The sequence below is a fragment of the Hesperophylax consimilis genome, chromosome 7, assembly GCF_061612785.1.
Source record: "Hesperophylax consimilis isolate HC1 chromosome 7, BYU_Hcon_1.0, whole genome shotgun sequence".
In the NCBI taxonomy this organism is placed as follows: domain Eukaryota; kingdom Metazoa; phylum Arthropoda; class Insecta; order Trichoptera; family Limnephilidae; genus Hesperophylax; species Hesperophylax consimilis.
This window is the reverse complement of record NC_142842.1, coordinates 15,133,240-15,146,995: the sequence shown is the minus strand read 5'-3', so window position 1 is coordinate 15,146,995 and position 13,756 is coordinate 15,133,240. Positions and strand designations below refer to the sequence as shown.

Genomic DNA, 13,756 nt, shown 5'->3' with positions numbered 1-13,756 from the left:
ACTCACAAGAAAGCGACGATCTGCCCGATATCGAAATGCTGGAGGATGTATTATGGTCAAATCTGAGCAATTCATTTGTACAGCACGTTTAATGATTAATAATTACCATAATTTGTAAATGTAAACAATCACTCGCGCAATAGTCAACACTACTGTCCTCGCTGAACGAGTGTTGCAAACTGAAAACGGGGACAACTTATGAACGCTGTTGGCGCCAAGATCTTTTGATGTGTACACGAAAACTGACAATAATCAGGTTGACCGGCCAACGCATTATTGGTTCATAACAGTAATAATGGAATTGTTTTAAATTTTAAAATCAGTTAAACCTTTCTTCTCTCCAAATGAAAATCCAATCGAATTAAAAAGGGTGGTCCATCGGGTACGCCGGGTTTAAATTTCCCACAATTTTTTTTTGTACTTAAGTTGGCAAATCTAATATGTTTGACAGTTGTCATCTGCCGTTATTGAGGTTGTTGAGTAGCTATACAAAAAAACAATGTCTTGTTATTGTTAAAACACATTACACATTCAAAATTAAATCCAACGTATCCGATGGACCACCCTTTATTAGTAGCATCAGTGACATGTTGTGGAAGCTTGTTCCATGCTTCCATTATTGTTTGCAAGGAAGTTTTTCCTATGATTTTATGAACATACAACTAAATTTACATATAAGATTATATATAACATTTAAATCTGAAAGGATAAAAATCATTCATCTGGGGGTAACAAAGGTACTCGGTAGAAATATTTTTTATAAAGTTTTAATGTAAATTTTTACATATTTTATTATTGAATACAGATTTAAGACCTTTTTTATGTAAACCTAGTCAAACTAGATTCAATACTTTTTTTTATAAATGTGGGCCTCATAAAAACTATTTTTTCTGTGATTTAGTAGGTTACAGAATAAATAATAATCTTTTATAAAAAAAAACTAGCTCCAAAAAACCAAATATTACAACAACAGTACAAAGCGCCTTTACGTACAAAAATACAGTTTGACATGGTTAATTTTGCAGACCAAGGAAGAACTATTCTTTAACCCCTAGGGGGCCAAACCCCTGCTCAGATATTACCTCCATAAGTTTGTTAAAGACAAAAATATAAAATGTCAACTTATCAGTATGGTATAGTATCGTGTACGTGTTGGCTTTAACGAAAATATATTTTTATTTATTGAAGTTTCTTGTCAGCCCCTACGCGTTAAATCTTTTTTTGTCCACAAAATCTACACCAGCAACTGCAAAATTAAGCAGTTTAAGCTATACAACTTCAGCATATAAAGACATCTTGTATTATTATTTGAACTAGAATCTATGATATTATCTTTGTTTATATGGCAAAAGGATTGACCCACAACGAAAATAAAATAATTTCCATTCAGAATACAACATTGCAATGTTGGGCATATCAAAAGATGTTTCAAATTAATGGTCATATTCCATCGAAATATAATTCTACGCAACTACATATTAGTAAAATTGCAATGGCATTGTATTATTACAGTAGATAAAACCATTGATTAAATTTAAATCTCGGATGAAGATATGAATTGAGATTTTTCACAGCCGTATTATCGCAATTTATCTTTGAAGTATTGGGCCGTGAGGCGCTTCCTCCGTCTTTAACCCATGACGTTACTATCGTCCAAATCAATGAATTATTAACCTTTACGTCACTGGCCATTTTCAACACGAACTATCACACAGCACATTTTTACACAATGTTTTTGTAATTCATGGATCACACGTGGGAAATCTGCATACAGAGATATCTGCCGCAGGATCACATTATGCGACAGCCGTGCTGTTTAGGTTAACAAATCTTGATATGCCCATCACAGCTGTGAATAGAATTTGTTTTATAATGAAGTGTGTCTGTTTGTTTTACATCCATCAATTAGTTTGACAGATAACTACATCAAGTTCATTTAGATATGGGTACAAAATTAGTTTACAGGTTCGTTGTCATTAAATTTTTAACAATCTAAACCTTAACATTCCCGATCGTAAACAGTGGCAGAGACCTCAACTTCTTTTTAAATCAAATTTTCTAGAATAAAAGAGAAATACACCACACTTTGTAACCTACACGACTGGTATGAGGGCAGTTCCAAATAATTATTCTGAGGTGCAGTCTGCAGGGTTAAGACTACCTACCAATGGTAGCCATTAGCCAACATTCTATGTAAACAAAGGTTTTTTTAGTTTTTTGCTAGTCTTTTTTTTTGTATTAGGCAATTCACAAAAATATGTTTATATTACTGTTTCATTGTCAATTCCTAGTTATTATTACCAATGGCAACCTTTTTACAGGCTACCAATGTCTTTGCCTAATTTTGTACCCAAATCAGAATGAGGCTTTACATATATTATTTACTTTGAACACTTAGAAATCACAGAATCCACAAAATTGGATGTTTTCAATGTTTTCATTTGCATACAGGTACTTCTTATACATATTAATAATTACGTTTTTAGTATAATAGCAGTGCAGTAATAATAATAATTACATATTTTAATAAACTTTAATAAATGCCTCCATTAATGGCGATGACAGTGAAATAAATTTCTAAATTTAAGAAAATGGAAGATAAAGATATGACAATCTACTTCACAAAGACCTTTTCAATAAACAATCCAAAATTTTATTTTAAAATAGTAATAGCCATTTTTACGTTATTAAACTCAACATTCAATCAGGGTTACCAACAACTTTGACTTGACAAAAACTTCACAGTAAAACATTAACCATTAATATAAACAAGACCAACGGACAAACAGTTAAAGCAAGTCTTCTTTATAAACAGATTTATTGATACATACAATATAATAATATCTACTTTTACTACGCCCGAGTTTCACACTCTTTTCTTTTACAACAATAATTAATTATTGAACTATTGAAAAATCTGAAATAAACATTAAATATAGCATCTCGCTTCATTTTTGACAGTCAAATAGGTATTTCAAAGCTACATAGCTCATGATGGAAATGATGTAGCCAGCCAAATAGATGGAGTGGCAGAGCTCACGGTTTCTGAGATTTCAAGAAAGAGATATTCTTTCGGTCGTCAGTTTTTATGAACAAATTTAGAGTTGAGAATGAAAAATTTTCTTACATTACAAATATGTATTCATGACGATACAATGTTTAAATATTGACAAAATGTTTCAATAACAGCTTTTGGTTCTTTAAAATGATACTATTTTATAGCTATTCAGACAAAAAAAATGTACATAGTTCAAAACGCATGCACAATGAATCGGAAGACGTAAAAAAAAATAACATAAATTGGTACAATGAACATAAACATCTTAAATTACATAATTTTGTATGCTTAATTAACATGTACGTGCTAGTCGTTTGCAAAATGATTATAAAATGCTATTTAAAAAAATCGTTATTTATCATCACTAAGCTATTTTTGTTAATTGTAATCAGGAATTCCCCGAGAGACATTTGGTGATACAGAAAAACCCATTTATAAAGTTCCCCGCATAAGATGTTATCATGATTTAAGAAGTTTTGTTTCATCAGTCCCTCGAAGTTAAAATTTAAAATATGACCTAAATAATCCCACATTCAGGGTTCAGGAAAAAAAAAAACAATCTTATTAATGATTGGGAGGTTAGGTTAGGTTAGGTTAAGTTGTGATGTCGTTTATCTGCGTTCAGCCCGAGTCAGGAGAAGGTGGTGCAGAAGCAGTTGGTGAGAAGCTCACTCATGATGGGACACCTGATGAAGATAGTGTAATTTTCTTAGAGATCACAGTAAAAGTCAACTATGATTATTATACATGGTGTCTGAAAACTAGTGGTACAAGCGGGAAATTGGTGAATCTACATCATACTTTTTTCGATTTGGCCTTTTGTTTTCGAGTAAATCGAGTCCGAAGATGGAATACTTTTAGGTAAAATTAAAAAATCACTAGCAACGGGGTTACTATAAGCTGTATATCGTCCTTTAAAATGCGCTAAGGCGTAGACTCAGTTCCAATAATTAATTTTCTGACAAAAAAATTTAAAAGCAAACAAAAATTACAATGTTAAAAAAATATATATGTACATTTGGTTCTCTGTGATGTCAGATTCCCAGTTTCCCGTTTGTACCACTAGTTTCCGGGACAACATGTATAATACGGAAGGAGAAATTATAGCAAGCTGCAGAATTATTTCTAGACATTTTGTTTTACAGATTACATACGTTTTACTTCCCACCTTCGCTGAAGATTTCAACTTTTCGTTTTACAGATTACGTACTTTTTACTTCCCACCTTCGCTGAAGATTTCAACTTTTTTGTGAATAATGGCTTCCTATATTTTGATAGTTGGATATTTCAAGGCCGTTCGCGATGGAAATTAAATTGTAACAAATTTCCGCATTCCAGCAACTGTGCCGAATATGTATTTGCATCGAACGAGTAATTCCCAACAGAAAAAGCTATGCAAATTATATGACACCAGAGCTCATCGTTCAAAATTTTTGAAGCTTAAGAAAACAGATATTCTGCTTTGTAACTATGTGTGGTTAAGATTTTGAAACACGATTCAGGTAGGCGACACATTACGATATACGCATCATGGCTTAGCCTATTTCAGCATATCGCTCGCCAAACACTACCAATGGGAATGTATAGCGAGAGATATGCTGAAATAAACAAATCCACGAAAATATATCACGCTTAAAGCATGGTCTGTCATAGGCTTCAATGGAAAAAGTTTCATAGGCACAAAATAAACAATAAAAAAAAATACTTACATCAATTTTTTTTTAGTTCTGGTTGAACATTCTCCTTCCCGTGCGTATAGTTTTTCTGAACTCCTCGACGCTGGCGTCGGCGGCCTTTTCGTGCTCGCTCTTCTCCACCATCTCCTTTTCAACAGAAACCTGAATCGCTCTCTCATGCTCGATACTTCTATTCAACACTTCTTCCTTTTCCCGTTCTAGGTTAAGCTCGTGTTCCCTCTCCCGTTCACGCATTAGTTCGAGTTCTCTTTCTCGCTGAATCGAATAGTTGATTTCCTTTTGCCGGTCGAAGCTGTCATATTCTTCACGTTCGTGTTCAATGCGTCTCCTTTCGTTCTCGTGGGCTTGGTTGTCCAAGGTCAATCTTCTCTCGTGGTTGAAGTTGTCCTCTTCGGTCTCGTTGACCCCGAGGGCGTTCATGGCCGCGCTCTGGTAGCCGTGGCCGAGGGAACAGGCCGAATCCATCATGTGGGAGATGTGGCCAGTGTAACCCACTATCGGGGGGTATCTCGAGTTGATTCCGTGATCTGCAATCGAAAATAGATTGTCAAAGATACAGAAGATTAAAGATGAAACAGTATTGGAGTTATATTATTTATCTTTATAAATACCTAATAATAAATTAAAAAGTGAAACCAATAATATCCAATTAATTATCCATTGAATAATCACTGGTAAATTATTGCATTCTCATGATATTCGGGCAGTAAAACTTCAATAGATTATACACAATGGGTTATTAAGAGTAATTCTGTATTATGAAATTAATTATCTTAAGTTTTGAGTTGTAAGGATCAAGTTCTTTCCACTGAGTAACAGGATTTTGGACCAGCAGACAAGTTAATTTATAATGACACAGCTAAACATTTTTATGCTCATAGCGACACACTTCTCATGTGCTAATGCTGCAGATCATTACAACATTCACTCATAACTATTCAAATTACTAACACCACCAATGTTGTTATAAGCAAATAACAAAAAGCATTAGTTTTCACTTTTTACCTGCGGCTGACACACATGTATGTGATTTGGATAGTCAAGTCCACGGTGCGACTGAAGCATACGTGTGATCGAGTGGCACCCAAGATTCAAATTTAAATTTTGCAGCATGTGTAGGTCAAATTGCACTAAATGTGTGTTTAAAATGTGTCTTATTCTAGATTTAATTGACATCTGTTGAAATATTCAAGACGAAATATCTTTACTTCATCCAGATACATGAAAAACAAAGTTTCCAATTCTTGGCGGCCGGGAGGCGATCTCCCGCCATTTAGCTGATAAATATATCTCTCTCACTTCGGTTTTGTACATTTAATTTTATTTTTCTGTATCATAAATTATGACCATAATTTTAATATGGGATGGTTTCGTACCATTCATGTTTATCTTATTATAATTAAAAATTCAAGATTTCAGAACAGATAAGTGTTATGATAAATACAAAAATGTCAAAATCGAGCCGCACACGGTGGATGTCTGAGCTGATTTGTTGAGCGGTATACGGGATAATTACCTTTGTATTTAGCCTGTGGTGGTGGCTTCACCGAATCGGTATCATCAAAGGAGATCTGCGAAGCGTTCCTGGCTTTATTCCGCTGGTACTCCGTCTCCCGTTCCTTCTCCTGGTTGTTGGTGAACTCCGCCATGCTGTCGTCGGCTGCCCTGTCATAAGACTTGCCGTACCGGAACATCATTCCAGGAATGCATCCGGTATAGCCCATGATGTGCTTGCTGCCAGGAGAAGAGACAAACTCCCGGCGTGGAGAGTTGCGGCCGTTGGTTGACGAGCCGTTTGATCCGCCGTTGGCAGCGCCCCCGTTCTGTGCAGGCGGTGCGTTGGGATCGAAGCGGTCATTGTCCCAGAAAGATGTCGGTTTGTTTCTATGAAATACAAAGATTATTAGTAATTAAAATAATAGAAGATTCATGACACACAAATCCCTGATAATTACAAAATAATATAATATAGCAAATCTTTAATGTCAAACTTGCTAACCTCGCCGAAAATACAATGTACAGTCAAACTTGGTTATAACGAGCACGAGGGGACTGACCAAATTTGCTCCTTATATCCAAAATATGATATTAAAAGTCGAATATACCTACCTACCTGCCTCTACTATCAATATATTCGCTGTGCAGTATATTTACAAAATATGAGTAGGTATTACCTATTAAAAATACACTTATATTACTCGAATTTATTATCAATGATCATTTTAAGATTTCGCTTTCATGTTTCTCAATTTCCTCTTCAAAACAATCAACGCATTAATAATTTTTTTTTTTTTTTTTTATCTTCACCTGGTTCAAAGCTACAATGAAAAATATCACTAAATTGGCTATCTTTTTATCACTAAATTGGTTTTTTTTTATCACTAGCTCGTGCGTACTGTACCTACCGCTTGTAAAATCGCACTTGTCATAAATAACTAGCTTGCGATATTGTTTTGGTTTTCGGCTGTAAAAATTTACGTGTCACAAACCAGTGATGCACAACCCACGGCCCCATTCTTGCGGCCCGCATGTCAATTTTATACGGCCTACTTGGCTATAGAGAAAATTCTAAATATTTGGGGTTATTCTTGAAAACCCTGGCTGAGAACATTTTTTTTTTGTTTAATTTAGGCTTCATTTTTGAAGAACCAGTTTGCATAATACAAAATTCAACAGAAACCTTAACTCTGTCAACCCCATCCCCCTTAACGAAAACAAAAAAAAAAACGTTTGTAGGTCGTGGCATGTTTGAAAAATAGGCAAAGCTGCCCCTCTGCTGAAAACGTTGTGTATTACTATCATAAATTTACCCCGTGCAGGGATGTAGGTACTCGTAACTAGGTACCTTCATAAACATATTTATTGGTTTTTAAAACAAAATTGACGATGAGTTGTAATACAAAAGAAGACATAAAAAGGGAACAAATTTCGCATTTTATGACAATGTCACATTGTGCCCGATAGATCGCAATGGTTCACATAGCAGACAATCTTACACAGGTAGTGCCATAAAAATATGAATCCGTCCCTAACGGCATAGGAAATTCCCGCCCCTTTGTTTGTTACTACTTACTTCAAGAATAATTCCCAACTATTTTTTCAGACCCAACGACCCATTCATGTATTCAGAAATTGTGTTGACAAAATTATTTGCTCGATACATCAGTGAATCGACCTCGTTATAACAGTCAACAATTATAGGTAGATAAGCCTGAACTAAACAATCGTTTTGTAATTGCTCATTATAGCTAAACTCGCTATTACAGTGATTGTTATAACCAAATTTGACTTATTTAAATCAGCCAAATATAATAAACCGTTGTGAATTTTCAAGAAAAACAAACATTAATTGGTTACAACTTGATAATACAGGGTTTTCCAATAAGAGGTGTTATTTTGAATAGCCCGCTATTTCGGTAGATGTTACTTTTGAAGCTGTCATTTTTTGACATTTGACAAGCACAAACTACGCCATTAATAAAAATGGAACGATACATGCTTCAACAACGCATTTAAATTATTAAAATTCACTTGAGTGAATCAAATGCAAATCATCTTGAGTGATGAGGCCCATTCCCACCTCGGTGGCTTCGTCAACAAGCAAAATTGTCGCATCTGGGGCTCGGAAAACCCAAGAGTTATTGTTGAAAAGCCTCTCTATCCTCAACGTGTGACTGTTTGGTGTGGTTTATTGTCTCCCGGAGTCATTGGACCTTACTTTTTCGAAAATGAGGCTGGAGCGACAGTTACGGTGAATGGACCGCTATCGAGAGATGATTAAAAACCCTATATTTTAATTCCTCTTGCCTTTATCATATTGTTGGAAAGTGGCAATAAAAATTATTGTGATAATTAAATGGTCGCGGGGCGAAAGAAATGTTGATAAAGCTGTATTGAATTGCACGTTGAAATTTGTAAGAAAAACTGCCGGTGTCGCACTCGTCTGGCCTTTATAAAGGAGTGCGTTACAGAATTGGAAATTCTAGTAGGTTCCTGGCCGGCCAAGACGCCGCTTGGTACCTTCCCGGACCATCTAGCTTGACCAGTGGAGGCAGCATATTTCGAGCGCTAACTGTGGCAGCGGCAGGTTCCGGGCACTAGTTGGGCGTGTTGCATGTAACCCGATGGTTAGTAGTGTGTTGCAAACATAACAATATCATTGTAAAATATCTCAGCATAATATCAAACATTCTAAGCCAAAAGAGTGAGTGAAAAATTCAAGAGAACAAAAACAGAGCGCAAACACACACAATTATTGGTAACAGAACCTTTCTCTAATAACTACAAAACACAAAATGGTTTAGAAGTAGCATTTCCCATACATTCTGATGGGAGTATGCTACACTAGTGCCGAGTTCTTTGGGATGGTTTTCTTTCAAGCATTTTAATGGATTTTATATGAAATATTATATTTATTTTACATTAATAAATTACAGAAAACGAAAATTTAAAAAAATTAATATATATGCTTTCTAATTTGCATATTTTTTCATCAAAATACAAATTAGAAAACACAAAACACCACCACCGAGTACTATATAAATTCATTTATTTGCTGCCATTGTCTTGAAGAAATGTCAACATGCTACACTAGCACCACTAGCGGCCAGCGTTGGGTAAGTATTGTCAATATTTTACTGAGTTGGGTGTATTACAATTATTCTAGGGTATTATATACACAGAGGTAGATATAGATGTAGATTTATGTCATAATAATATATAATATATATGTACTGTGTAGTGCTGTTTTTGTGAAAAATCACCCCAAGGGCACTGTACAAATATTTTTTCAAAGGCTCTGTCTCGTTACTAACTGTTTTTAAAATAAGATTTTGCTACTACAAACTTGGAATTAAATTTGGTAACCAATAAAGTTATAAATATCCAAGGCGTGACATCATTTAATTTTCCATGGCTGTGGGTGGGGAAAAAATGAATCATTATTTTTATTACTAAACCATTTTATGTTTCTTCTCAGTGAGAACAATAATATAATGAAATATTACATAAAAGCTGTAAGAATCAAAGAAACAATGGGTTTTACATTATACGGGTGAAATGACCTTCTAACAAGATGATAATAACACATTATTGAACTTAATGCATTCAGTGTTGTGGGCGATAAGGTGGGCAAACGTGTTTCCAATAAGGACAGTGGTGTAGCGATCGTATGCGTAGCCACCGCCCAGGCCCTGGGCAGTGTAGGGCCCTTTCCAGGGCATTTAATTACATATGAATGTACATTTTTAAGTAATACAATAAAAGACAGATGCCGGAAGCTCAAATTAGAAGTATTATTACAGATTTGGAGAACTTCTGCATGGCTTACGGGAGTAAGCACGAGGAAGCCACTTGGCAGTCTGCAATGTCTCCTGATTCAACAATGAGCTACCCAGATATCTGATCCTTCTTCCCGTCGATTGGGACTTTAAAGATGTTTAAGTTCACTCATTGACGTCAATATGTAAGTAAGGAGTGTACAGTTCCAGATTCAAAGTTTGCTCGGGGCAAGTGAGTTTATCACTACACCACTGATTAAGGTCAAAGAGATGTACAAGTAAATCTATTTATAAACCAAACCAACAACACAATAATACCCACTCACCTCTTAGGAAAAATTATAAATTCTTACCAGTTTCAAATTTATCAGATTCTAAGATAGTTATCCTAATAGGAAGTTAAATCTGGAATGTGGCGTTGATTGAAGTTAATTACTTTCTAATTGCAATAGTTTATCAAGTTAAAATGCATTTAATCAAATAAACATAATTGTACTTTCCTTCTAAGATTTCTGATTATTCCTCTCCAACGTCCCTGGAATGATTTATGTAGTAGATAGTTGAATTTGATTTCTTTTAATAAAAAAAATTATAAATCAAAACACACTGATTTGTTATTTCTCTACTAGTTGTTACCCATAAAAAATCACAGGACTTAACTTGACTTGCATAGTTCCACTTTTAAAAAGGTCTGCAATAGTTTATTTTTTTAAATTGATAGTAATTATCAACAGATTTATCAGATTTACAATTTTTGAAAAGAAAATGATATTCTTTAATTTATTATTGTACAGCCATTGTCAGAATCTGACAATCTGATGTAGTCAAAATATATGTGGGCTGTAATCAGGATAAAATCAAGAATATGAAGAATTCATTACAATAACCAATTGCCAGATAATTTAATAGGCGCCGATATAATCAGTATCAATTTGAACGAGATTATATATAATAAATTCCTTATAATCCCGTAAGACCCGAATTGAGTTTTATCTCTAAATAATTTTGTGATAGAACTATCTCACATTATCAAATCCTCATCAAATACTAGCATATCAATGTTTATTAGGATCATTCTTTGTCATATTACGAGCATTTTTATGAAAGTTAAATAATATTTAACGATTATATCATTTTGGTTCCTTGGTGGTAAAAAAAAAAACGATTAGAGATAAGAGAGTTAGTAATGTGAATATGTGTTCAATATATGATTTGTATATGTTTACTCAAATATCAAAACAAATTATGGTGCAAATGGGAGAGAATTTTCATAATATTTGATCAAAGGTATGAATTGTTGATATTTCGTACTGTGGATATTCGTATTACGAAAGAATAATTTCTACTGAAAAAAATCGATTTTTCTGGCAAACGTGAACCTATCAGGTTTGCATAATATGGTTTTTAAGTTATTTGACACGCATTTACACGAATAATTCATAACTAAACGAGAGAATCAAGAAAAATAAAGATGCTTAGTGTCTAATAATATTTTGTAATACTGTTGAAATAGAAAGGAATTTTAATGAATAGCGTCAATGATTTATTAAAATTTTAATATTATTATCTCCAAATAAGCGAGGTAACGTTATTAGAATAACGCGTTGCGAATTCATAAACTTGACATTATTATTTAGAGACAACTGGGCACTGCTACAGCAGGCAATGGGCGATATTAAAAATGTAAAAGCAGACTTACCCAGGCAGAACTACTACATCTTCTTCATCAACGTTGATATTGTTGATCTGTCCTTCTACAGGATATACTTGCTGTTTTTGTTTTGGGCTTTCTTGTACTCTAACATCGTCTTCGTACCACATTTTAAATGTCCGTTGGGTGAATTTCCCTAAAAATCGTTAAAACTGGCGCTCAGTTATTTCAACGAATGAAAATCGGTATATATTAAGCTGCACAGGAAGTTTAACTATATACTTTATATCACTGAAAACTTTATTCACGAGAATTCGCCGTTTTATTGTTTGCTTTGTTAATATTGTAGTGGAAATACTGGAAATAGCGAAGATAATATTTAAAATACACCTCCGTTGGTTAACTGACAAGCGATAATGGCCTCCAACTTGCAAAACACAAAATCCCACATACGCAACAGTCCGTCCGTATGGTGCGTCGGGCGCCTTTTTGGTTCCTTCTAGAAGTTTTGCACTATCCTAGAGTACGTTTTGCTATAATAGTATTGTTTTTATATATTTTTTAAAATTTCAACGGATTTCATTTTATATTAAAAGTTTTCGGTAAATATTTACGTTACCGTCGCACTTTTAAAAGGCACAGATTATGAAAATTACACTTCGTTTTAACTTAATTACTTAAAGTTATAATATATTGTAACTCGGTACATTGTTACTCCAATCGTAATGACTTCAAGAAAACTATTTACGTCAGGAGAGATGGTAAAATATGAATTAAAATTCCATTAGTATTCAATCAAAGTTTAACATTTTCCTTATAAAACGATCCCTTTGCCGAAATTTTGGATTTTTTGGAATGGTTTAATGTTTGTAAGAGTTTCGTTTCAATTTAAATACGCGTAAATGACTTAATTAACCCGAACCAAGAACCTATTTTGTACACATAAATAATTGTTTACTAAGGAAATTGTTGAAACGAAGTGTAATTTTCATAATATGTGCCTAAAAGTGTGGCGTTTTCAACGTAAGTATAACTTTATTGTGATTGATTTTTGTGGTATTATGCCATTTGCGTTTCTTCCTTGATAGTTGCTTTAACGGTGCTTCTGCAATGATAATGCACGGATGAACATGGACGCTTGACACTCCAAGACTGTGTGAAGTGTGGACCAAAGAGAATATATGGAAAAATCAATTACGGTAATACTTTTGGCCGCGAGGATCTCAAAAGATTTATAAAATAATAACTATTTATTTCGTGTTAAGTTAGTTGCTGGCACGACCGAGAGAATCAAATATTTTAGTCGGGTCATGTCAGAAGTCAAAATAAGAAGACCAAGTATTTTAGTATTTTTAGTATTATTGAATGTGAATAAAAGCAAGGGGCGTGTGTCAAGACTAATTAAATGTTTGTAAAATTTACGTACTCTGCCATTGATGCTCTATGTTAGACGTGTTTGATGACCAGATATTATATCTCCTTCCCCTCCCCACACCTTCAACTAAATAGATATATAATCACCATATCCCCTGACGTAAATAGTTACTTCTTCTATGTTTATTATTTCAATAATTTGGGCATATTTAGAAGTATTTTTTTTTTTTTTTTTTAAAGAAAGACAAACATTCCCAGGTTACGAATAACCCAACAATGTTTGAAAATCTCCTACTACCACCACAGAAAGCCGAAAATGTTGCTTGTGTTGTGATGGAGGACTTAGCCAGCCGAGGAATCGAACACGCAACGCTCGGGTGAGACCCAAGCGCTATGCCCACTCAACCACTGACCGGTCAAATATTAAGTATTTCAAATATGATTTCTCTATTTTTGTAAAACTATTTGATGATGACAGGCATATATTATGGTTTTAAAAAACGCATCTTATGCGTCAAATTATTGTAAAAAATCACGAACAACCGTCGAACTTAATCGAAAAATTTACCCATTGTTAACATAAAATTATGTAAACTGGCCTATATCGACACGGGATATCTCTAGTAAGACAAGCACAGTAAAAATTTGTGTAGGTAACTTATGTAGATGTGCGTACCTAATAAATAAATGAAGTTTT

The 13,756-nt window shown here is 34.1% G+C and overlaps 1 protein-coding gene across 1 annotated transcript; it reads right to left on the bottom strand.

Annotated features, from left to right (window-relative positions):
* Nucleotides 1–2,801: 2,801 nt before the first annotated feature.
* On the bottom strand, nucleotides 2,802–12,126 carry LOC149422358 (uncharacterized). Its single transcript, XM_089633741.1, has 4 exons — nucleotides 11,734–12,126; nucleotides 6,272–6,639; nucleotides 4,768–5,282; nucleotides 2,802–3,744 (listed from the first exon to the last, which is right to left on the bottom strand). The coding sequence occupies exons 1-3, from the start codon at nucleotides 11,853–11,855 to the stop codon at nucleotides 4,780–4,782; spliced, it is 993 nt and encodes a 330-aa protein (XP_089489867.1). The 5' UTR covers nucleotides 11,856–12,126; the 3' UTR covers nucleotides 2,802–3,744; nucleotides 4,768–4,779.
* Between the last annotated feature and the right edge of the window lie 1,630 nt (nucleotides 12,127–13,756).